The 27,497-nt window shown below is 36.1% G+C and overlaps 2 protein-coding genes and 1 non-coding gene across 3 annotated transcripts in view; 2 read left to right on the forward strand and 1 right to left on the reverse strand.

The window, feature by feature from the left end:
* The window catches only part of LOC136856578 (RING finger protein 17-like), a 122,303-nt gene that overhangs the window by 22,502 nt on the left and 72,304 nt on the right, over positions 1–27,497 (reverse strand). Inside the window, exon 9 of the mRNA XM_067134448.1 lies at positions 327–494. The gene's annotated coding sequence lies outside the window, so the exon portion shown is untranslated. The remainder of the gene's footprint in view (positions 1–326; positions 495–27,497) is intronic.
* On the forward strand, positions 1,532–1,604 carry TRNAM-CAU (transfer RNA methionine (anticodon CAU)). The gene has a single exon. It is a non-coding gene; the product is annotated as a tRNA-Met (tRNA).
* Positions 2,997–23,555, forward strand: LOC136856462 (uncharacterized). Its single transcript, XM_067134334.1, has 6 exons — positions 2,997–3,698; positions 14,335–15,415; positions 18,019–18,171; positions 19,020–19,245; positions 22,612–22,885; positions 23,416–23,555. Exons 1-5 carry the CDS (start codon positions 3,671–3,673, stop codon positions 22,837–22,839), a joined length of 1,716 nt encoding a protein of 571 aa, XP_066990435.1. The 5' UTR covers positions 2,997–3,670; the 3' UTR covers positions 22,840–22,885; positions 23,416–23,555.

Raw genomic sequence — 27,497 nt, forward strand, 5'->3', positions numbered from 1 at the left:
AGTCCGCGAATCCAGAACCGCGAATAGGCAAGGTTCGATTGTATAAATATAAACGGGAACCCAGGAGGAACAAAATTTTATCTAAACTTCAAATTCTGAGGAAAGGTATCTTGTTTTCTGTTCGGAAAACTTGGTAAAATCCGAGCACATAAATAACTTCCTCAGAGCCACGAAATTATCAATAGTGATTAAAATGTACTTAAGCATCACATCCAAACAGGAACGCCAACGCTTTCTGGTGAAATCACAGAGTTAAGGTGTCCACAGCATTTGCTAGAAAATGATGATCTTATCCAAAGCAGAACTAAAATATGAATTGCCCTTACCTCCTTTAGCAAATCATCTTGGAGACGGTTGCTTAAACTGAAGATTTTTGACAGAATGGTGCGTTCTTGCATCTGCAAAAGACCGTGCAAACGCTGCATATACGTTCGCACCCTCGTGATTTCGTGGTCTCTGTACTGTAAGGCTTTCTGTCGAAATGAGTAGCACATCTGCAAGAAGGAAAATGGCTTAATAGGAAAAAGAACTTCAAAATAAAACCTTAAAACAGCATATTTAAGAAGAATGGCACCTTTTGTTACTGAAGTATATTCAAGAATATACTTGCTCATGGCAATACATGTACAGGGAATCTTCTTTTAAATACAGCAAATTTAAGAAGATTGGTACCTCTTGTTTCTGAAGTATATTCAAGAACGTACTTGCTGACGGAAATAACATGTAAAGGGAATCTTATTTCAACACCTGATAATAATGTGGTCACGAAAGGTGTCAGCACTTAAATAAAAAAAACTGTTTAGTATACCATCAAAAAACTTTACTATATTTATACTCTTTATATGAATTGCTGCTATTGCCCTTTTTTTTAACAGTTTTGACAGGTTTAAATCAAATATCGAACAAATAAACATGACCAGCAACAACCACAGCAAAATGAGCATATAGCAGGCAGTTTGGAATGCATGACACACTACATTTGACATCACAATTATAATATTGATCCATTTCCGTTCTTATTCCTTGTGGATTGGGCAGACATACCATTACCATGACTAAGTCTATTATTACTATTATTATTTTTCAGAAGATGAAGCCTATTCATACGAAACAAGTCCACCAAAGGGGCCACTGACTTGAAATTCTTCAAGCTTCCAAAGAATATGATGGCGTTCATTCGAAAGAAGTAACGGAAGGTAAAGGGAAATACAAAAAGAGATTAGTTATTAGAAAAACTGATAAAGTAACAAATAAATAAATATATAAAAATGTAAGTAAATTAACAAAATGCAAGAAGAACTGTATTAGGGTAGTAATTCATTGCACCTTCGCTTGAACTTCTGAAGAAGTTCCAACTGCAAGACATTCTCAGCAGGAAGGCTGTTCCACAGGAGGAATAAAGGACCTCTGGAACTTTCGATAAGTTCGACAGCGAGGTACACATTCACTGCATACTGGTGTTTCCGCTGTTCAGCGAATCCTGTTGCTCTCGGCAGGAAAATACCATAACCAAACAACCTCTTGTACCAACGCCTCGGTAGCGCAGTAGGCAGCGCGTCAGTCTCATAATCTGAAGGTCGTGAGTTCGAGCCTCACTCGGGGCAGATAGATTTTCCCCGGCGGAAGCCATGAAAGTCTGACGTCAGCAATTGAGTAAGACAGTTGATCAATGTGGGTTTGTACGCTCAATGCAGTTTTCACTCTTGCAGTGATGTAGGTAAATGATCTCATTACATGATTTACACCCTGCCATTGATGTAGATTTGATCATCAAATTTCATTTTCACCCTTACATTGATGCAGATTTGCTCATTACGTTTGATTTTCACCCTTATATTGATGTAATTTGTTATTGATTTCACCCTTATGATTTAATGTTATTTTCACCCTTACATTGATGTAAATTTACTGGGATTTTCACCCTCACTTTGAAGTAGATTTACTGGGATTTTCATCCTAACATTGATGTAGATTTAGTGTGATTTTCACCCTTACTTTGATGTAGATTTACTGGGATTTTCACCCCTACACTGATGTAGATTTACTGGGATTTTCACCCTTACATTGAAGTACATTTACTGGGACTTTCACCCTTACAATGATGTAGATTTGCTGGTATGTTTATACTCTCAATACACGATTTTCAATGTACGTTCATATCTCTCTCTCTCTCTCTCTCTCTCTCTCTCTCTCTCTCTCTCTCTCTCTCTCTCTCTCACAGTGTACACAAAAGGAAATTCCAGTAATCATGGATGTAACGTTGACCAGTATGCTGGGTTCCTGGAAAACTTGAAAGAATGTAGTGTGAAAATCTTGTATTAAGAGTATAGACCTACACTGAAAATCATGTATTAAGACTATAGAGCTGCACTGAAACAAATGTATTAAGAGTAATAAACTTACACTGAAAATCATGTATTAAGGGTATAGACCTGCATTGAAAATCATGTATTTTGAGGAATAAACCTACATCGAAAATCGTGTATTAAGAGTATAGGCCTGCATTGAAAAAAAATGTATTAAGAGTAATAAACCTACCTTGAAACTCGTGTATTACGAGTATAGACCAACCATTATGTTCTTCCTGACCACTGTACTGCCCATCTATTTACAGTAAATGATTTGGTGTGTGTGTGTGTGTGTGTGTGTGTGTGTGTGTGTGTATTACACACAGACTGATTAAAGTGCTGTAGTATTCTTAAATTTTTAAATACTTTCCATCCGACAAACACTGGCATCTTTTTATTGAACACCAGGTAGACACACGTACAAACATCCAAATAAGTCCTACTATATATATATATATATATATATATATATATATATATATATATATATATATATATATATATATATATATATATATATATATATATAAATATATATATATAATTTTGATGTGTGTACAGCAAAAAGGCCCTAGCAACACTTAAAATGATGTGTTTGCAGCCGGCCCGCAACACGAATCTCTCTTTCATCAGCTGTGAATGCGAGCAGCTGGGTGTGGCAGCACGCAGCAGCGGGCAGCAGGCGGCAGCAGCACTGTAAGAGTAGAGGAGACCTTACAAAAGGTCACTCTGGTCTGGTCTGGTCGAGATAGAACATCAGGGGCACCTGGACCAACCACCCCCAACGCCCCGTCCTGTCACAAACAACAGGTCACGCGAGTTTCGGGGTGCACCCATGCCCCAGTGCAAAGCCAGCCAGGTCCGTGTCTGTGAGGAGTACCCGTGTCCCAGTGCAAAGCCAGGTCTGTGTGTGTGTGTGTGTGAGTATCTGGAGCACTCCTCCAGTGTAGGTCGGGGCGCGCATTTCGATGCGCGACTGTTTTGCGGGCACGTTTGTAAACAAGCGCTCGTTTTGTGATCTTCTTCTCGTTAGCGGACGGTGGAGTTTGCCGATCTCATTTCGGCGGGATGAAAGTGCTTCGCGCCACTGCCGAAATTACGATTTAAAACATGACTGGTGTGATGGCGAATGATAAATTCAGTTCGCGTTCTGATGAATGAAGTTTCGGAAACGGAGTTCGACTATGATACGGTGATAAAGCAAGATATTTATTTTAACAAGACGCCTAACAGGAAAGCGTTGGGATAATCGGGAAGAGAATATAGTGGAATAAAATAAAATATCAATTAGGAGTGACGCTAAATGTTGCCGATCTTCCAAGATGCTTGTACTCATCTCTACTCTCATAGGTAAGGAAAAATTACCAACCATTCTTTCAATTTTGTTAATGTACATTTTAGGATGGAAATATTCATTATCTATTACAAATTCTGGTTATTCTTTAATGCTTATTTTCAGTGACCTAACCTCCACATAGTACAATAGAGAACGATATGTAGAATGGAATGGAATATAAAATTTAGACCAAAAGCCAAGCGCTGGGACCTATGATGACGAGGTCATTCAGCGCTGAAACGGAAACTGACAGTATGAAGGTTTGACAGGTGTAACAGGAGGAAAAAAGAGAATATGGACGGAGGTACAGTAAAAAGGAATGAAAGGGGGTTGTACTAACGGCACTATACCCCCCTACAGGAGAGAATGAGGTTTACCAAACATCAAACATCATGACACAATAATATGCCATCTTGATTTTATTACCATTAAATAGATTTGTTGAGAGCAAGTATTTTTAATAACTGAGTTAAGAAACCCACAACGTTTCCATGTATACTCAAACGGAATCTGAATCATTATTATTATTATTATTATTATTATTATTATTATCCAAAATATGATGAAACCTATTCATATAGAACAAGCCCACCAAAGGGACCACTGCCTTGAAATTCAAACTTCAAAAGAATATTATGGTGTTCATTAGGAAGAACTAAGAGACGGTAAAGAGAAATACAGAAAAAGATCTCACTTATTAAAAAACAAATTAGTTAATTAATAAACAGATAAAAATGTATTAAAATGCAAGGAGAAAAACATTAGGGTAGAAATGCATTGCATCTTAGCTTGAACTTCTGAAGTTCCAATTGCAATGATGCAAGAACTACAACAATAATGATACAGCGAAACACATTCATAAGACTGCCCATAATGGGTATTGCAATTCATAAATTGAATAATTTGATTGGTTTAAATCGATTCATTTGACTGGTTACCGTCAACTGGGCATCAGGAGACGAGTATTCATTTCTTTACTTCAATAGATGTAGGTACTTTCAATTTCAACTAATATTTGTCATTCAATTCGTCCACACTTCTTCGTTACCCTATATATATATATATATATATATATATATATATATATATATATATATATATATATATATATATATATATATATATATATATATATATATATATACATATATATACATATATATACTCAAACATATATATATATATATATATATATAGTACTCAAACATGAGAGAGAGAGAGAGAGAGAGAGAGAGAGAGAGAGAGAGAGAGAGAGAGAGGAAACAATTGTATGAGATAAGAACCATTCCACTGTGCCTGACATTTTAAATCTCTCTCTCTCTCTCTCTCTCTTTGGTCGTTTATCCAAATATATATATATATATATATATATATATATATATATATATATATATATATATATATATATATACAGTATATATGTATGTATATATATACATAATTTTCTCTAAATCTATATTTACACTTCTTCACTAATCACCTCTAATTCCACTACTTCTATCTACACTCTCGCTACTTTTCAGGTGGTGCTAACTACTGACTATGTCATCACCTTCCAAATAAACTCCTTTTCTTAACGGCTTCTGCTACGCCTAAAAACCCCGCCACGGTTACGTAAATCTGAAGTGGTTCTCCTGATCTGGGCAGAGGCCTGTCTCTCTCTCTCTCTCTCTTTTTTTTTTATAAGGGCCGGTCAGTTCCCTTTTTCCTAATTTCAGAAACCGGACTTGGTCGGTACATAACTAGAGTAGTCTACATTACTTTCGAGAGCCTCACTTGAATCCCCACTTGTCAGGGATTATTATTATTCACTAGATGAAACCTATTCATATGGAACCAGCCCACCAAGGGGGCCACTGACTGGAAATTCAACCTTCCAAAGAATAGTGTTTATCAGAAAGAAGTAACTGAAGGTATTATTATTATTATTATTATTATTATTATTATTATTATTATTATTATTATTATTATTCAGTAGATGGACCCTATTCATATGGAACAAGCCCACCAAAGGGGCCACTGACTTGAAATCCAAGCTTCCAAAGAATAGTGTTTATTATAAAGAAGTAACTGAACGTATTACTATTATTATTATTATTAATCAGTAGATGGACCCTATTCATATGGAATAAGGCCACCAAAGGGGCCACTGACTTGAAATCCAAGCTTCCAAAGAAAGTTATGGTGTTCATTAGGAAGAAGTAACAGGAAGTAAAGTAAAATACAGAAAGAAGAGATCCCACTTATCTAAAAAAAAAATAGATAAATAGATAAAAATGTATCAAAATGCATGAAGAATAGTATTAGGACAGTAAAGCATTGCATTTTCGCTTGAACTTCCGAAGTTCCAATTGCACGATATCCTCTGAAGGGAGGTTGTTCCACAGTCCAATGGTCTGAGGGGGAATAAAGGACCTCTGGAACTTCGCAGAAGTTCGACAGCGAGGCAAAACATTTACTGGACATTGGTGCTTCTGCTGTTCAGCGAATCTGGTTGCTCTAGGCAGGGAAACTGGATCAGGGATCAATTGTGAATGTGAAAGATCTCTGTTGAAATATGTGAAAGACTTCTGTTGAGATATGTGAAAGATCTCTGTTGAAATACAACTTCTGAAAAAATGACTAACAAGAGACCATCCGTCGATGGTCCAAAAGTCATAATATTTTGCAGTCTTTGTATTGATCCCTTTTGTAAATAATCTTATAGTCTTTGTATTGATCCCTCTTGTAAATAATCTTATAGTCCAGATACCTGCAGAGTTTTAAAATGGATGTATTGGAGAACAGCATCAAAAAAGGATTATTATTGTACCTAAGGGTGAGGATTAACAAAAGGAGTAAACGGGGCCTCTTCCAATCAAGTACGTCTGGCAGATTGGGAGAAAATGCCTAAAAGAATTGGAAATAGTATACTAACAAGCATGTATGGATGCAAGTATATATATAAATATATATATGTATATATATGTGAGTGTTTGTGTGTGTGTGTGTGTGTGTGTGTGTGTGTGTGTAAGTTTATACACAGGGAGTTTTCACAGAGTTGACATAAGGGGTTAAAATGAATAATCATTATAGTGTATATATATATATATATAATATATATATATATATATATATATATATATATATATATATATATATATATATATATATATATATATATATATACATATACATACACACACATAAGGGGGTTAAAATAAATAATCATTATATATGATATTTATATATTACATATTATATAAATATAATATAAATATAAATACATACATACATACATATACACATACACACACACACACCACTCAAGCTTAAACCAACACGAAAAAGGCTACCAGACGCAGAAACAACAGCCATAAAAAATGAGTTAAAAACTTGAGCACATAGAAGCAACAAGTGGCCAAGCCAGAATCAGCCCCCCAAAAAAAAGACCTACTCTGGACCTACCTAAGACTCTCTTAAGTCCGGCCGTCCACGAGGAGGAGGAGGAGGAGGAGGAGGAGGAGGAGGAGGAGGAGGAGGGAGACACGTAAATAAAGGCGTTGGCGCCCGTGACCTGGTTTCAAAAGGCGGCCAGTTTTTGTCATTCCAGGGGCGGCGGCGGCGGCGGCTATGACTCTCCTCCCTCCCTCCCTCACAGACAACTTTGTACACTTCCCTTTGAAGTCCACGGAGTCCCTCCCTCGCATTGTACACCTCCTTTGGAAGTCCACGACGTCAACGAAGTCCCTCAATCACAGACAACTTTACTCAATTCTCTTTGAAGTCCACAGATATGAGAGCTGATAATCAACTCAATGGTTTTTAATAATAATAATTAATAATAATAATAATAATAATAATAATAATAATAATAATAATAACAATAATAATAATAATAATAATAATAATAATATAATAATAATAATAATAATAGGATAAGAAATTCACAATCTCGTGGAAAAAAGTTTGTGTAATGAAAATCCCCAATTACATTATATAATAAATGATATTACTACGTAAAATACAAAAGCGAAGACTTTCGAACACCTCCTCATCAGTGTTTACGTAAAAGACGAAAAAAAAAAAAATAAAAAATAAAAATAAAAAAAGAAACATAAAAACGAGTGGTTCGGATTCACTGTTTCCAAATGACAGGTGATATTTTACTCATATTTTCAATTTCACTCATATTTTTGTTTGTTCGTTTATTTTATTTGTCAATTTACTTGTTTTGCTAATAATTGGTCTCCTTTTTCTGTACTTTAATTTGCTTTCTGTTCCTTCTTTCGAATGAATACCTGAATATTCTTTGGAAGTTCTTGAATTTCAAGTCAATGGCTCCTGTGGTGGTGGGCTTGTTCCATATGAATAGGGTTCGTCTTAATAATAATAATAATAATAATAATAATAATAATAATAATAATAATAATAATAATAATGGCCACAGTGGTGGGCTTGTTCCATATGAACGGGGTTCACCTTCTGAATAATAATAATAATAATAATAATAATAATAATAATAATAATAATGGCCACAGTGGCTCATCTTGTTCCATATGAATAATTCATAAATAATAATAATAATAATAATAATAATAATAATAATAATAATAATAATAATAATAATAAACGGATGAATGCCAGTCATGTGATGGTGTGTCATTGTTTCATTATTTTTCTAATTAAGGAAACTAATAATACTGTTAAAATAACTTATAATATATATATATATATATATATATATATATATATATATATATATATATATATATATATATATATATATATATATATATATACATATACATATACAGTATATGTTGAAAATATTACAAACAGGTTTTTTTGTTTTTGAATATTTTGAGGAAAGTAAGATGGAAGAAAGAGACTATGAAAGGAGGTACAGTAAAAGGAACGAAAGGGGTTGTAGCAGCTAGGGGCCTAAGGAAGGGACATTGCAAAGAACCTTAAGTAATGCCTACAGTGCACCGCATGAGGTGCACGGACGGCACATTACCCCTCTATGGGATTTTTTTTTTTTTTTGGAAAAAATAATAAACAATTTGATGTTCTGACTTTGAAAGGAAGTAGGCGTTCCCAAAACAACAAAAAACAAATAAACATTTTGCCAATGTTTATATCAGTATATAAATATTAACCACATACGTTAAAACATTACTAATAAAAATAATTGTTATAATAAAGTTTGCGAACTGGACTATAAAAAGTAAATCTTAGGGTAAATCTCACTGTCAATGAATGAATGTTTAATATTTACTAATCCTCATTCAAAAATACAAATAACAAACAAGTAAAAAATGTGCCGAAGTTTCTTCAGCGCAATCAAGTTTTCTGTGGTCTCTGTATAGTGCTGTATGAGCCGCGGCCCATGAAACTTTAACCACGGCCCGGTGGTGTTCTGTCCTATATCGTTGCCAGAAGCACGATTATGGCTAACTTTAACCTTAAATACAATAAAAACTACTGAGGCTAGACGGCTGCAATCTGTTATGTTAGTTTTAAAGATCTGAGGGCGGACAGAAAAAGTGCGGACGGACAGACAAAGCCGGCACAATAGTTTTCTTTTACAGAAAACTAAAACCAAATAAGTATTTGACTAAAACCAAATAAGTATTTGTCAATTTTTATTTCAATATATAAACATTAACCAAACATACACACAATGTCTAGAAAGTTTAGTCACAAAATTCATTGTTACATAATGCAGTTCAAAAACTGAACTATATATATTCAATCTTTAGATAAATCTCATCAACATTCTATAACAAGACCCTTTACTATCAATTAATCCCCACTCAGATAGAAAGAGTATATACTAAGACTTTTCTAAATGATTCTAAGTAAAAAACAGCTGTTATACAAAGGGAGTATTTTGCAGTTCACCAAGATTTGTTCCATCATTTCTGAGATAACGATAATTGAAGAATTTCAAGAGTGAAAACACATTCTCCTTTCAATTTTGGTAGCTGAGATAGAGAAGGGACACCGGAGTATAAAATGTTACAGAACCAGTTTCTAAACACAAGATTCGAGCCATAATTACCTTGATCTAGGCTCCCTAAATATGTAGCTGGCTGTTGGAAGGACTTTTCTGAAGTGGCAAAAATCAATGTTTTTGTGCGTTTGGGTGACATTCCTAAGTAGGCTGCTTTCTGGGACTCAAGAACAGAACAGAATATAGAATTTAGGACTAAAGGCCCAAGCGCTGGGACCTATATTATGATGAGGTCATTCTGAGCTGGAATGGCAATTGAGAGTAAAAAGGTTTGAAAGGCGTAACAAGAGGAAAACCTCGCAGTTGCACTATGAATCAATTGTCAGGAGAGGGTGGAAAATAAGATGGAAGAAAGAGAATATGAACGTAGGTACAGTAAAATAAGGGTCTGCAGTAGCTAGGGGTCGAAGGGACGCTGCAAAGAACCTCAAGTAATGTCTACAGTGCACCGCAGGTTATGCATCGACGGCACTACCCCACCATACTGGGCGTGGGAGTCTAGATGCTTCCCATGGCAACAAAATCTTCAACTCTGCCCTTTCCTCTCAAAAGCTGAATCATTTCCACATCTCCTGATAAACAGAAGCCAAGTTTCGTCACCTTAAACTGAACAGCAGCAACACCAATATGCAGTAATTGTTTTGCCCCGCTGTCGAACTTCTCCAAAGTTCCAGAGGTCCTTTATTCCTCCTCACACCTCTGGACTGTGGAACAGCCTCCCCTACTGAGGATGTCTGCAACTGGAACTTCTTCAGAAGTTCAAGCGAAGATGCAATGCATTGCTACCCTAATACTATTCTTCTTGTAATTGAATAATTTACTTAAATTTTTATATATTTAATTTGTTTTCTTTTTAATAAGTGAGATATCTTCTTTCTGTATTTCCCTTTACTTCCTCTTATTTTTCCTAATGAACACCATAATATTCTTTGGAAACCATAATCTCAAGCCTAGAGCCCTGTGGTGGACTTGTTCCATATGAATAGGGTTCATCTTCTGAATAAATAATAAATAATAATAATAATAATAATAATAATAATAATAATAATAATAATAATAATAATGCCTTCTGTGACTTCTTTCTAATGAACACCATATTCTTTGGAAGCTTGAATTTCAAGTCAATGGCCCCTGTGGTGGACTTGTGCCATGCCAATATCTTTTGAATAATAATAATAATAATAATAATAATAATAATAATAATAATAATAATAATAATAATAATAATAATAATAATAATAATACCTTCTGTGACTAATAACACCAATAATTTCAAGTCAATGGCCCCTGTGGTGGATAGTGAATAATATAATTTTGAATAATAATAATAATTAATAATAACTTCATTCTCAAGATATCTTACGGAGACAATCCCCTCAAGATATCTTACGGAGACAATCCCCACCACCAACTATTTCAACTTTGAAGGTGGACGTCATTAGAAAAATTACGAGGTACGGATGTGACTAACACTGACTATTTTCTATTTTCTGAACACGAAACGAGTAAATGAAACAAGTACCATTTCATACAAGGAACCACCCAGGAGCCAAGTGGAATAGAATGTAGCCTCTTGGCGGCCTTGTGAATGGACGTTCAAAATACACAAGAGCTGACGGAGGCACTGAAGTAAAAAAATAAGGCCAGTTACCAGGGCACTTCCTTCAGAATACCCAGTAGAAGCCGTGCCCATGTTCCTACGGAATTTTGGCCACTCTCGTATATATATAATTGATTTTTATATATTTTTTAACATTTATTTTCTGCGTCTCTACAGTTATACAAAATCGTCTACACGTAAGAATGCTGAATATTTATGGCGGGTAAGAAACTCCCTGATAGAAATTATACGTATTTTTTGCGTGCCCACAAAAACCAGTCCGACGAGAGAGAGAGAGAGAGAGAGAGAGAGAGAGAGAGAGAGAGAGAGAGAGAGAGAGAGAGAGAGAGAGAGAGAATCCAAGGATGCGAAAGATTAGTGTAAGAGGATAACTGTAATGAAACTATTGGACTCAGTTGTCATCATATGGTATATATATGTATATATATATATATATATATATATATATATATATATATATATATATATATATATATATATATATATATATATATATATATATATATATATATATATATATATACATAAATACATAAAAAGCTTTTAAATGATACAAAATGTAAGATACTAGAGCTTATAAAACTAAATAATCTAAATCAATATTTGTAACTGACATAAAATGTAAGCTATCAGAATGCAGATAAAAGTAAAAAATCTAAATAAAAACTTATAATTGATGTAAAATATAAATAAAAATGTAAGGACTAGAATGCGGATAAATCATTCCCAACGAGGAACAAAAAAGAAGCAAAACAAACTGGGACCCGAAAAGCGCCCTACGGTACGCCGATCATTATCGACTTGCGGCCCACACCCGTAGCCAGCGTCTACCTGACCAAGGTCAGTGTCGAGGTTCCTCTACATGTGAGGCACTGAGCAATGAGAGGGGGCCGTTAGGTCAGTTGAGGGGGTGGCAGGAAGGGAGGTCACAAGAAGTATAAGAAGTTCCACGAATATACAAGAAGCGGACGCATGAACACACTTTTAAGTGTGCCAAGGTGACACGCCCAAACACTTAGATAGATGCTTACGTTCGATCGTCACGGGGGTGAAACTACACGCCATTCAATTTCACTTGGCTTCAAAGCGTTCTTTCTGATCGTTCTGACGTGGGGTAGGAAAATATACTATGAGGTTTTCTCAGTGAACCATGAAAGAATAAGAAGCCATAGAGGGAACTCTCGACTGCTCTAAACACCAAGTTAAGATCAAAATGTATTTTCCTTTACCTTCTGTTACTTCTTTCTAATGAGCACCGTAATATTCTCTGGAAGCTTGAATTTCCAGTCAATGGCCCCTGTGGTGGGCTTGTTCCATATGAATAGGAGTCATCCTAATAATAATAATAATAATAATAATAATAATAATAATAATAATAATAATAATAATAATAATTAAACACTATATTCTTTGGAAACTTGAATTTCAAGTCAGTGGCCTCTATGGTGGGCTTGTTCCATTTGAATAGGTTCATCATCTGAATAATAATAATAATAATAATAATAATAATAATAATAATAATAATAATAAATAATAATAATAAATACAAAGACCCATGCAGGGGAAATCTCGAATACTCTACAATAAATAATCGTTAATTAATGAAAAACAAAAAAAATCTGTCTATAAATGCAGTCAAGGTTTCAAGGTCTGTCAACGGAAATACGAATAAATTAGCGTTTCAGTTTCAGAGAAACCGCCGTCTCAAGGAAAATGTCGAATCGATCCAGAAATGTAAATGAAAAAAAAAAAAGGAACCTTGTTACTTGCATGAAAGGAGAGAGAGAGAGAGAGAGAGAGAGAGAGAGAGAGAGAGAGAGAGAGAGAGAGAGAGAGAGAGAGAGAGAGAGGGAGAGAGAGAGAGAGAGAGAGAGAGAGAGAGAGATTCATGTTCCTTAAACTGAACAATTAACATACACTAAGAAAAAATTTTCTGAAAACTACTTATTGCTAGAATGGAATGGAATGTACAATTTAGGCCACAGGCCAAGCGCTGGGACCTACGAGAGTAAAACTGTTTGAAAGGCGTAACAGGAGGAAAACCTCAGCAGTTGCACTATGAATCAATTGATAGGAGAAGGTTAGGGAAGGTAAGATGGAAGAAAGATAGTATGAACGGAAGTATAGCAAGGGAAATGAAAGGGGTTGCAGCTAGGGGCCGATGGGACGCTGTAGAGTAAAGAACCTTAAATTAATGCCTACAGTGCACCTCACCCCACTACAGGGAGACGACTGGCTTGGATACTGAGAGAAATTTACCATTAATTATATTTTACAGCACTGCTCCCCTCCTTCCACATATATTACATAAAAAATAAAACAATCCATAACTATTGAATTCTCAAAACTAACTCACTCTAAATTTAAACACCAGTAGAGCATACTCTTCCTATAAGGCAAATGATCACCATAACATTCTTACAAAGAATGTTATGGTGATCATTTGAAAGAAATAACAGATTATTATTATTATTATTATTATTATTATTATTATTATTATTCAGGTGAACCCAATTCATATGGAACAAGTCTACCAAAGGGGCCACTGACTTGAAGTTCAAGCTTCCAAAGAATGTTATGGTGATCATTTGAAAGATGTAACAGTATTATTATTATTATTATTATTATTATTATTATTATTATTATTATTATTATTATTATTATTATTCTTATTCAGAAGATGACATTATTCATATGGAAGAAGCCTACCAAAGGGGCCACTGACTTGAAATTCAAGCTTCCAAAGAATATGGTGATCATTTGAAAGATGTAACAGTATTATTATTATTATTATTATTATTCAGAAGATGAACCATATTCATATGGAACAAGCCCACCACAGGGGCCACTGAATTGTAACTCAAGAAGCTTCCAAAGAATATTTTAGTGTTCATTCGAAAGAAGTAACAAAAGGTAAAGGGAAATACAGAAAGAGGAGATAAGTCATTAGAAAAACACATAAATTAACAAATTAAAAAATAAATAAAACTGAACATTTTATATCTAAATTCATTATTGTTTATCTCCACAGGACTGACCATCACCACCGGGTTCACGAATTCACAAGTGGACTCTTTCACCAGTAAGTTCTTCAATTCTGCTGAAATGTCACGATTCCAAAACTTTGAAAGCCTCAAAGTTGGAACGCAGGAAGCACCTCGTTCCCAAAATACAGCAACGGCACAGGAAAATCAGTTGGTTCTTGGCTTGAAAGCGACCGAGAAAACTAATCAAACACAAAGCACAAATAAAAAGGAACTGGCAAGAATCATGAGGCAACAATTTGAAAAGTTCAAGAAATCACTGGGTCAAAATACAAAGAGTTCAGAGACACACAAAGAACACCACCAGTCTGGGTTTCTGGTGATGCCCACCAACACTGCTCCAGTCGTGACTGACAGCACTGGTTCAGAGGACCGTCCCACAGACACCAGAAACGACAGAGGCGCCAAGAGCAGAATAGTCATTGGCGAAGTTGTGACCAAATCGGAAAGAAGAGCTGGAGAGGAGCCAAGTGGCATCAAATCTGGGTTCCTGCGAATTGATTCTCACCCTATTCCAGTGACCTTCACCTCCCTCCCGGGGTTTCCATCGATCTCACAGTCCAGTCCTGGTGGCTCTTCCAGTGCTACCAGCAGCCCTGGGGGGTCCAGAAGTCGAGCCTCGCCTGAAAGACCCAGACCACCACCCAGTGGCACAAGACCAAGCCACAGTGTATTCACTTCCCCAACATCACAAGTATCCTTCCCAAGAGTTGCCATTGACACAGCATTCGGTGGACCACAGGGTTCAGGGATCAGAGGGGCAGATTTCACCCAGATTCAGAGCAGCCCAGGAACTGCCTTCATGACTGGCAGGCGGGGCTCAAGCAGACAGCGTCCCAGGACGCGTGGACAAGGGTTTCTTCCTAGGGATTCTGCAGGGACGCAAGGGGACATCAGAAATGGCATAGGGCATCTCATGAGAATTTTAGAATCTCGACTGATTGGAGGTATCATGGGTGCGGGTTCCAGCAGCAGCAGCAGCAGGTCTGAAAACGAGCCTGCAGAACCTTTTGATCCTTCGATTGTCATAAACTTCCTGACACTTGTGGCTCTTACTCAGCAACAAAGGTAAGTGGTTTCACTTTCATAATGATTATGCTGGATATTCTCCAATCTAGGAATTAAAATAAAACTACAGAGGCTTGAGGGCTGCAATTTGGTATGTTTGAGGATTGGAGGGTGGATGATCAACATACCAGTTTGCAACCCTCTAGCCTCAGTAGTTTTTAAGATCTGAGGGCGGACAGAAAAAAGTGTGGACGGACAGACAAAGCCGGCACAAAAGCTTTCTTTTCAGAAAACTAAAAGGATTATAGGTACTAGTGGAACAATTTTCAGTATTTGTCCAGGGGGGCCACTAGACTGCCAAAAATCACAGCAATGCGCTTCCTGTGCAAATGACAGGCATAAAAGGCAATAAATTATAAAGCACACGTGCTTTGTAGTGCTTCAATTCAGTCATGAGGGCATTAGGAATATTGAAAGCATTTCAATTCAGTCATGAGGGCATTAGGAATATTGATAGCATTTCAATTCAGTCATGAGGGCATTTGGAATATTGATAGCATTTCAATTCAGTCATGAGGGCACTAGGAATATTGATAGCATTTCAATTCGGTCATGAGGGCATTAGGAATATTGATAGCATTTCAATTCAGTCATGAGGGCACCAGGAATATTGATAGCATTTCAATTCAGTCATGAGGGCATTAGGAATACTGATAGCATTTCAATTCAGTCCTGAGGGCACTAGGAATATTGATAGCATTTCAATTGTCATGAGGGCATTTGGAATATTGATAGCATTTCAATTCAGTCATGAGGGCACTAGGAATATTGATAGCATTTCAATTCTGTCATGAGGGCATTAGGAATATTGATGTATACTTAACCGCCAAATACTTATTTTTCTCAGGTTACAAGAAGAAATAATCGACATTACACGTCTATGCGACAGCTTTAACTGGACCTTAGCTTTAGCTAAGTTACCCCACATGACTGAACGCCATTATACCGTTTTCTATGACTATGTTATAAGGATGGGAAGAATGCCATTGAACGGAATTTACCTGCGGTTTCCTTGTTACTATTGTTATCAGTGGCTATAAAATTTTACAATTATATATATATATATATATATATATATATATATATATATATATATATATATATATATATATATATATATATAATGTCTTTTACTGTAATCCAACGGTATAATATGAAGATAAAAGGCCCATAAAACATTATTTGAACGTTGCAAACATATATTTCAGCCACTTCTTCTGTGTCCCAGTTCACTGGTAAAATATTTTGCCAGTGAACAGAAAACAGAAGTAGTGTCAGAAATATATGGTTGCAACGTATAAATAGTTTTTTTTATGGGCGTTTTATCTTCTTTATATATAATATATATAAACATGAAATTTCCTCATACAATTATAAGTTTCATATCAGTCCTAAAGTACAATGATGAGCTGCACAAATTATTTATAAGGTTTGAAGTGAACTTAATAACACACTACTAATTAAAGAAATAAAACTTGAAAAGTACATCTCATCTTCTATTTCAGCTCCATCAGTGGTTCTTAACCTTTTTATTACCACGCCCCCTCTAAGAGTTGGTCACGCGTTCCCCCCCAACTCCCCATTGCATCTATGAGTAAAATTCCCTCCCAGATTTAAAGGAAATTGGAAAAAAAGAAAGAGAAAGGGTGAGATAATTGACACTGCTTTTGAGCGACTCTTCTTAAGAGAATAACGAATTAAAGAATGTTTTATTTTTTCCCCAGGGCTCCCGGCCCCCTTGGAAATTGCTGACCCCCCCTCCGTGAGAACCACTAAGCTACATGATATTAATTTACAACTGTTGAGATCTGCTCTTCCAATTCCCACAGGAGAGGTGGTTTCATCATAGGAAAGAGAATAACGAATTAGATCATTTTTGATTTTTCCCTATGGCTCGCGAAATTGCTTTCCGTGATTTTACATGATACAAACTTACAACTAATGAGATCTGCTCTTCCAATGCCCACAGGAGAGGTGATTTCATCATAGGAAAGAGAATGACGAATTAGATAATTTTTTTTTTTTTCCCTCGCGCCCCTTCGAAATTGCTGACGCCCCCGCCCCCCCCAATGTTGAGAGCCACTGATTATAACGATATTAATTTACAACTGCTGAGATCTGCTCTTCCAATTCCCACAGGAGAGGTGGTTTCATCATAGGAAAGAAATGAATTAGATCATTTTGATTTTCCCTAGCTCGCGCCCCTTTGATAAATTTGAGAGCCACTTTTTACAACTTTTGCTCTTCCAATTCCCACAGGAGAGGCGGTTTCATCATAGGAAAGAGAATAACTTAGATAGTTTTGATTTATCCCTATGGCTCGCGCCCCCTTCGAAATTGCTGACGCCCCCCGCCCCAATGTTGAGAGCCACTGAGTTACACGATATTAATTTACAACTGCTGAGATCTGCTCTTCCAATTCCCACAGGAGAGGAGGTTTCATCATAAGAAAGAGAATGACGAATGAGATCATTTTTGATTTTTCCCTATGGCTCGCGCCCCCTTCGAAATTGCTGACGCCCCCCCCGCCCCAATGTTGAGAGCCACCGAGTTACACGATATTAATTTACAACTGCTGAGATCTGCTCTTCCAATTCCCACAGGAGAGGTGGTTTCATCATAGGAAACGGGGAGACCAGAGGCCCACAGGGCCAGCGGAATGCATCCCCGGTGAGCACCAATTCCGACATCCTGGAAGGAGGCAGTCAGCCAACTTCCAACTCTGAATTCGGACCTTTCAGCGACGGCAATAACCCGTAAGTCTACCTTTTGGTGTTATTTTCTTCTTCTGTAACTTCAGATCATTAAACAAGTGAAAAAAAAACTTCAGTGCAATCGAGTTTCTGTACAGCCGCTACAGCGTATAATCAAGGCCACCGAAAATAGATCTATCTGTAGGTGGTCTCGGTATAGTGATGTATGAGCCGCGGCCCTTGAAACTTTAACAACGGCCAGGTGGTGGCCTAATCTACATCGTGGCCAGATGCACGATTATGGCTAACTTTGACCTTGAATAAAATAAAAACCACTGGGGATAGAGGGCTGCAATTTGGTATGTTTGATGACTGGAGGGTGGATGATCAACATACCACTTTGCAGGCCCTCTAGCCTCAGTAGTTTTTAAGATCTGGGCACGGACAGAAAAAAAAGTGCGGACGGACAGACAAAGCAGGCAAATAGTTTTCTTTTACAGAAAACTAGAACCTGAAAAATGCCTACAGTGCATCAAGTGGGAATATAGTGGGAATATAGAGTTTAGTCCAAAGACCAAGCACTGGGACCTATGAGGTCATTCAGTGCTGGAAAGGAAATTGAGAATAGGTAGGTTTGAAAAGTGTAACAAGAGGAAAACCTCGCATTTACACTTTAAAATAATTGTTAGGAGAGGGTGGATAGCAAGACGGAAGAAAGATAATATGAAAAGGAGGTACAGTAAAAGGAATGAAAGGGGTTGCAGTTAGGGGGGGGCGAAAGGACGCTGCAAAGAACCTTTAGTAATGCCTGCGGTGCAGTCTAGCCCCCTCCAGAGTACAGGTTCAAGTCAGTGGAAAGTTAACCATTCACTCCTCAATTCCCGAAGAGTTTCAATCCTTTTATCCCACAGCTCAGCCGGGGTGGATCCGTCTACGATACAACTGCCGCCGATGCTACGACAGACGCTGTACTCTTATCTCCTGCCAAGGCTTTCCTCTCTGAGTGCTCTCGTCGAGACTCTGCCCGGAGTGCCTGGACTGGACTATCCCATCATCAGCACCGTTCCATACACCAATTTCTACTGCTCGAATATGCCGTGGCCGGGATTCTACGCAGACACGGAAGCACGCTGCCAGGTAATGCGCATTCTGTATTTTACAGGTAGTAATAAATCATATACATGGAGAGTCAATACTGTGATTGCCTATTAACCCAACAAAAAACTGTACAACGCAAAAACAGAAGAGAGAGAGAGAGAGAGAGAGAGAGAGAGAGAGAGAGAGAGAGAGAGAGAGAGAGAGAGAGAGAGAGAGTCTCTGCACAGCCTGTGGGAATAACATAACCTTTACAGAACTTGATACACACACACACACACACACAAACACAAGATCCAATTGTGATCACTGATAGACAGTGAGAGGAAAGCATACGAGCCATTCAATATCGTGATGACTTGCCGAATTTAGATGACAAAATACAAGTGAAAGTGTATAAGAGAGAGAGAGAGAGAGAGAGAGAGAGAGAGAGAGAGAGAGAGAGAGAGAGAGAGAGAGAGAGAGAGAGAGAGACTGTAACAAATATCAAATTAAAATTCCCTTTCAATCAGTGGCCTTATTAATTACGGTACGAAGAATTGAAAAAAAAAATGAAAGGGGTTGCAGCTTAGGGTCAAAGGGACGCTTCAAAGAACCTCCAGGAATGCCTACAGCGCACCGCGTGAGGCGCACTGACGGCACTATCGCTAAAGGAGGTGGTTGGATGAATGATGTTGGTCCCCGACAAAAATGCAACTTATCAAAGAGAGAGAGAGAGAGAGAGAGAGAGAGAGAGAGAGAGAGAGAGAGAGAGAGAGAGAGAGAGAGAGAGAGAGAGAGAGAGAGATTGCAATAATCAGACAATTCGCAATATCCATATTTTTTTCTTCAGCATCAGTTAATCGTAAATATATCTAGGCAATTCAACCGTCATCACGAAAGTTACAGAGCAAAGCTAAAAGTGATAGGCAAGAAAATAGTAAGACCAAGTTCCTCGATTTGTTTGTTACTTAAATATTTCGTATTTATCAAACTAACATGTTAATCAAACAGTATAAAGATAAACTCGATACAAAATATAGAAATGTTTATTACGCTAAAGTAAGTTGCAGTCTTAACAACTCGCTAAATGCAAAGTGAATCTTCAGAGCGCCACCATACATTGACATTTGTGCTATCATAAGTTCAAATAATTTTTCTTGTAGGAATTACCGGAACGGGAAAGTGTATATTTGGACTTTAATTAATAATAATAATAATAATAATAATAATAATAATAATAATAATAATAATAATAATAATAATAATAATATTCTGTTACTTCTTCCCAATGAACACCATAATATTCTTTGGAGCTTGAATTTCAAGTCAATGGCCCCTTTGGTGGGCATGTTTCATATGAATAGGGTTCTTCATCTTCTGAATAATAATAATAATAATAATAATAATAATAATAATAATAATAATAATAATAATAATAATAATAATAATCTACAAATGTTACAAAATCCTTGTACAAGGTGTTTCAAAACTGTCAGGGCGGAAAGGGCATAAATAACTGAGTCTGCGCTATTCCAGTGAACTGAGCCACGTTCGTTTTCTGTACTGCAAGTTTCATTGATTTGCAACTGAACTTTCTCTTTGGCGGACACACAAAACCAACAGCATTGTAGAATGATACAATTTTGTAATAAGATGTTTATGTATACATCATACATATACATATAGGCTACAGTATACATTATTATTATTATTATTCAGAAGATGAACCCTATTCATATGGAACCAGCCCACCAAAGGGGCCACTGACTTGAAATTCTTCAAGCTTCCAAAGAATATTATGGTGTTCACTAGGAAGTAACAGAATATTATTATTATTATTATTATTATTATTATTATTATTCAGAAGATGAACCCTATTCATATGGAACAAGGCCACCAATGGGGCCACTGACTTGAAATTCAAGCTTCCAAAGAATATGGTGTTCATTAGAAGCAAGAGGAAGTAATGGGAAATACAGAAAGAGGCAATCCCACTCATTAACAAAGAAAAAATAAATTAATAAATTAATAAATATATAAAAATGTATTAAAATGAAAGATGAATAGTATTAAGGTAGTAACTTATTAAGAAGCCATGGTCATGTATGGAAAAACATAGGCATTGGGTCTAGATACATCAAATTCAGTCTTCCAGTTTACAGATATTTCCGATCAAAGAGGTGCCACTTACACAGCCCAGAATGGTTTTTAATGGGTCATGGTTGAATTAAAAACAAAACACACACACATGTATACATATACACATATGCTTACATACACATCATTTAAGTAATATATATGTATGTATGTATGTATGTATATGTACTGTATATATATGTACTGTATGCATGTATGAGTGTATGTACAGATTGAGAGACAGATACATGTTATATATCTACATGCATACATACATACATACATACATACACACACACACACACACACACATATATATATATATATATATATATATATATATATATATATATATATATATATATAATCTTGGCGTGTTTGTTTATCACCACAAAATGAATTACAAGACATAAAAAATATAATAAAGCAGCTTACGACCTCGATATGAGAGAGAGAGAGAGAGAGAGAGAGAGAGAGAGAGAGAGAGAGAGAGAGAGAGAGAGAGAGAGAGAGAGAGAGAGAGAGAGAAAAAAACAAATACAAGACAAAAATAAAAAAATTACAGAACTAAATAGATAAATAAAAAAACAGGTTTACAAAACAACCACAACATTAAAACCACACACACAACCATTACATTGCATAAAAAGGTTATTGCAAAGGTTATTTACATTTGCGGTTGATCTTCAGATTTGGAACATGTTCTCCAATTAACCAAGTGCTGGATCAACCGACCTAACGGCAAAGACATTAACACGAATGACCAACGACGATTCAATTAGGTTTCTCTTCAAAGACGCCTCCGAACATATTGTGCAGAATAGGGTCAAGAGTATATGTATATAATTACTTAACATTTATTTTCTTTATATATATAATACACACATACACACACGCATATATATATATATATATACATATATATATATATATATATATATATATATATATATATACACACATATATATGTATATTGTGGAAAATAAAGGCTATATTTCAGAGACCAAACTGTCTCTCTCCTCAGGCATATAATGATTCACTGTTTGTCTGAGGAGAGAGAGAGTTTGGTCTCTGAAATACAGCTTTATTTTCCCCACATTTTGGCATTTTTATTGACTCCTTATATTTGATGGAATTCTGTTTTAACAGAGTTGTTTCAGTCATATATATATTAAATATATACATATTTTACACCTCTACCAACCCCAAACCTTTAAAACCACACAACACCAATTCACTAACTAATAAAAAACGACCTCTCTCCCTTTCCTACTATCCCACTCTCCCAGCTCTGGCACTACTGCGACCTGGAGGGCCGACAGGCGTCTTTCCTCTGTCCGAACGGCACCATCTTCAACCAGGCCTTCTTCGTGTGCGACTGGTGGTACAACTTCGACTGCCCTTCGGCGCCCTACCTCTACTCGATGAATGAGAGGGTCTTTGCCCTTCCGGAGGTCGACGACACCGCCCCGCATCGAACGCTGACGCCGGAGATACTCGACACTATATTTCTGTGATTGAAAGTGATTTAAAAAGGGATTTGGATCGAACTGAATGGTGCAGGTGAGTGGCTGAGTGGATTCTGATGAGTTCAGTTATAAGATTAGAACTTTGATTTGAATGTGATAACTATATGTATGGAAAGAGATATACATTTATGTATATATATGTATTGTGCATATATATTTATATATACATATATACAATTATATATATATATATATATATATATATATATATATATATATATATATATATATATGTATAAATATAAATTTTTATACATATACAATATATATATAAATAAATAAATAAATAAATTAATTAATATATATATATATATATATATATATATATATATATATATATATATATATATTTATAGATATATAAAAATCATACTAATATATTAACCTCAAATTCAAACCAAGCATCAGTGCACCGCAGTCACTGAAGGTCTTCAATACCAATGCCACAGAATACTCCACAAGTTAAAATACCCTCTACCATGCTCTATGTTGTTTTAAAAAGCATTCATAATGAATAATTCCTTTTCTATTTGTAGTCTCACAGATATTTTTCTATTCTTCCAGATAACACCACAAGGTCATATTAAAACTAAAAAAAACCCATCTTCAAAATGCTTAGATTATCAGTCCTCCTGCATACTAGCGGATCCAGGAAAACTCCATTATATTTCTCATTCATGTTATTATCGACATCTTCAATATTATTATTTTTCCCCATTTTTATATTTCTCATTCATGTTTTATCATCTTCAATATTATTATTTCGTCCTTATTTTTCATAGGGGGGGTGTGCCCAGGTGCCCCGCCCCTGGATCTGCTAGTGCTCCTGCCGCACATGTTTCATAAATGGATTTTTAAAATGTCCTGATAACAAGTGTGCGAAAATAAACCTGGACTTGAATCATCTCTAAATATATATAAAAGTTTGGTAAGTTGAAAGCATCAGGAAACCTGCCGTTATTATTTTGATAGATCAAATAAATTATAAACTGTAATCGTTAACATATATATATAATATATATATCTATACACATATATATTATATATAATTATATCCACACATGTATATTTCAAATACATATTTTTGTAAAAAAACCGTACTGCTGTGTCTGTAAATAAGGAGATATCGTGAAATAAATTATTTATTTATGCTAAAGGTTAATTTCATTTCACACCTTCCTTCCAAGGTACAGATAAGCGTAAGTTAACAAATATAAAATTAATGTTCACGTAAGCGTCCTACCCAAAACATGCTTTGAAAGGTGTAACAGGAGGAAAACCTCTCAGTTGCACTATGAAACAATTCTTAGGAGAGGGTTAAGGAAAGCAAGATGGAAGAAAGAGAATATGAACGGAGGTACAGTGAAAGGAATGAAAGGGGTTGCAGCTAGGGGCCTAACGAAGGGACACACTCCTAAAATGGCAAACTGCAGTATCTGCAAAAATTTTCGAAATCGAGATATGCCACCTATTGGGCTCGTGAAACACTAATACACAAATGACTGCAGTTTCAGAAAGATTCTTCAATGCTTTGTTTAGGGGGTCCCATTTGCAGTATCTAAAAAATTAGCAGTAAGGCAAGGGAAAACTGCAGTATCTGCAAAATCAGTAGTAAGGCTCAAGGGAAAACTGCAATATCTACCATTTTTCTCAGATCTGTATTTTTGCACATACTGCAGTCTCCCATTTCAGGGCAGTACAGAGCACTGGTTTTGCTTGTTTAACCCACATACGCAGCGTATCAGACACGCAATTCCTTGTATCACTTTTATTTCAACTAGGAAAAAAGATACACGTACAGTACGTGTACAGTATGTCTTAATTGTGTCATTTACCAAGGCTGTACTGGGCTCTTAGATGACGCTGCATGAAACATTCCTTCCTGTACCGCTGTTGAAATTCCAACATACTTAGCATTGGTAAGGAAAGACTCAAGAATATCATTAGTTTTCTGATCATGTTACTGGGAACAGGATTTCAAGAAAACCTTGTCAGTATGACCTCTGAATTCCACAGTCCTCCTACCAGGTTTAAATTGTTGGAAAGAAGGAAGGAACATGACATTTAGGCCAAAGGCCAAGCACTGGGACTTATGAGGTCATTTCGCCCAGAAAGGGAAATTGCCTGTACGGTTTGAAAGGCGTCACAGGAGGAAAACCTCGCGATTGCACTATGAAACTTTTGTTAGAGAGGGTGGAAAGTCTGATGGAAGACAGAATATGAACGGAGGAACAGTGGGAATGAAAGAAGTTGCAGCTAGGAGCCGAAGGGACGTTGCAAAGACACTTAAGTAATGCCTACAGTGTACCACGTGAGGTGCACTGATGGCACTAACCCCCATCGAAAAAAAAAGCTATGAAAACTAATAAATTTCAGTTACACCTATTGTGTATGAATGATATGGAAAATAATTATCAGTATCTGAGATAAATATCGTGTCTTATAGAATATATTCAATTTACATTTCTTCTTGAGGAATTTTCAATCCTCACTCATTCCACTGGTTCAGTTCTTGGAAGCTAAAATTCCCAGTTGCTTCACCCAAGAGGAAAGTGAGACAGGCGTACCCTCTCATTTCAGAACTGAAGATTACAATTTCATTTCGAAAGATTTCCCTTTCAACGGTTGCATCATACGCTGAAATTTATGCTTGAAAAGCCAAAGCAAAGCATGGTCATGTTTTAGAACATTTCAAAGAAAAGAATGCCTATTATTATTATTATATTTTTATTTTTATTAAAATAGTTTAACCAGACCACTGAGCTGATTATCAGCTCTCACAGAGCTGGCCCAAGAATACAGAAATTAGGCCAAAGCCCAAGCGCTGGGACCTATGATGATGATGTCAATCAGTGCTGAAGTGGAAACTGACAATAAAAAGGTTTGAAAAGTATAACAGGAAGATGACCTCGCAGTTGCACTATGAAACAATTATTAGAAGATTAAGGATAGCAAGATGGAAGAAAAGTAACCTGAACTGACGTACAGCCACTGGAATGCAATGGGTTTGCAGCTTGGGGCCTAAGGAAGGAACGCTGTAAAGAACAGTAAGTAATGCCTGCAGTGTACCGCATGAGGAGCACTGACGGTTCTACTACACCTCCCTGCGGGACGCCGCGCGTCGTCAAATCAGAGAGCGCAACAGCGCGTTGACGATGACGTAACCCGTACCGGGAAGACGTTTCTTTCTCCATCTGACGACCCGAGAATCTCTCGCCACTGTAAACAGTGACTCCAGTGGATTCATGTCATCGTCGGCTCAGTCATGAAAGAGCAGTGAAAGTGTAAGCACGCGCGCGCGAAGACTGCGGGCTGCGTTCGTCTAATACACCTTACTCACCAGGCCCAGGGAACAAAAGGTATTATTATTATTATTATCATTATTATTATTATTATTATTACTATTATTATTATTATTACCCACAATGTGAAGAAGTTTGATTATTATTAAAATTAAACAACAGGTTATTACTATTATTATTATTATTATTATTATTATTATTCCTAAAGCAAAGAAATTCACAATCTCGTGAAAAATGGTTTTATTATTTATTATAAATTATTAAATTATAGAAGTTCAAATCTGTTTTGTATATATTTTTTCCAGTCTTTGCAGTTTTACTATATAAATTGTGGAATTTTATTACAGAAACATTATTATTATTATTATTCTTATTATTATTATTACTGGGTATCCATCTTTTACACATACCAGGACAATGGAACGAAAGATAATTATTCATCATTATTATTATTATTATTATTATTATTATTGGAGAAACAAATCCACAGTAATGTACGGATACAACTATATTTAAAAACAATTCTCTATAGAGAGCTGTCGGGAATCTGTTCGACTCCCGATTCCCCTTTTCAAAAAGGGGAATCGAACAGATTCCCGAAAGCTCTCTCTAGAGATTTATTTTTCAATATATTTGTACCCATACATAACTGTGGATTTGTTTCTCCATTTCAAGACTCACGCTACTGTGAGTATTTTTTAATTATTATTATTATTATTATTATTATTATGACCCACAATGTGAAGGTTTTAACAAGGACATTCATAAGATCGTGTAATGCACTTTATCCGAATTCGTCTTTTTCCTATGAATTACAAGGGACTGAAAGAAGTAAATGTTAACTCTACACATTGTTGTTGTATATTATCTTTTGTGATTATATATATATATATATATATATATATATATATATATATATATATATATATATATATATAAACACTCAATTTGAAAACTAACAGTCATCGAGTCTGACCGCCCATTACTCACAGCATACGTCACACGAACCATCTCTTCAGCAAGCCACTTTTTAAAATGATTTTCTAGCCCCTTTTCCTCCTGCAGCGTGAATCTTGCTCTGCGACGTTTTTCGCGTCACGCGCCGTTACCCTTAATGATCCGTCAGTTACGTCACAGAAATTCCTCCTCAAACCGTTGGACGGTGGAACGGTCTCCCCTACTACTGAGGGTGTCTTACAATTGGAACTTCTTCAGAAGTTCAGGCGAAGATGCGATGCATCACTGCCCTGATAATATTCTTGCATTTCAATACATTTTTAGATATTTTTTAATTTGTTAATTAATTTATTTTTTCAATAAGTAGGTGGGATCTTCTCTTTCTGT

Source organism: Macrobrachium rosenbergii, chromosome 36 (assembly GCF_040412425.1).
Source record: "Macrobrachium rosenbergii isolate ZJJX-2024 chromosome 36, ASM4041242v1, whole genome shotgun sequence".
NCBI classification, from domain to species: domain Eukaryota; kingdom Metazoa; phylum Arthropoda; class Malacostraca; order Decapoda; family Palaemonidae; genus Macrobrachium; species Macrobrachium rosenbergii.

Excerpts from the sequence above, each read along its gene's own strand:
- LOC136856462 (XM_067134334.1), top strand. The coding sequence starts at position 3,671 with ATGCTTGTACTCATCTCTACTCTCATAG. Across the intron at positions 15,416-18,018 it reads GCTCTTACTCAGCAACAAAG|GAGAGGTGGTTTCATCATAG; the intron begins GTAAGTGGTTTC and ends CAATTCCCACAG. Across the intron at positions 18,172-19,019 it reads TTCAGCGACGGCAATAACCC|CTCAGCCGGGGTGGATCCGT; the intron begins GTAAGTCTACCT and ends TTTATCCCACAG.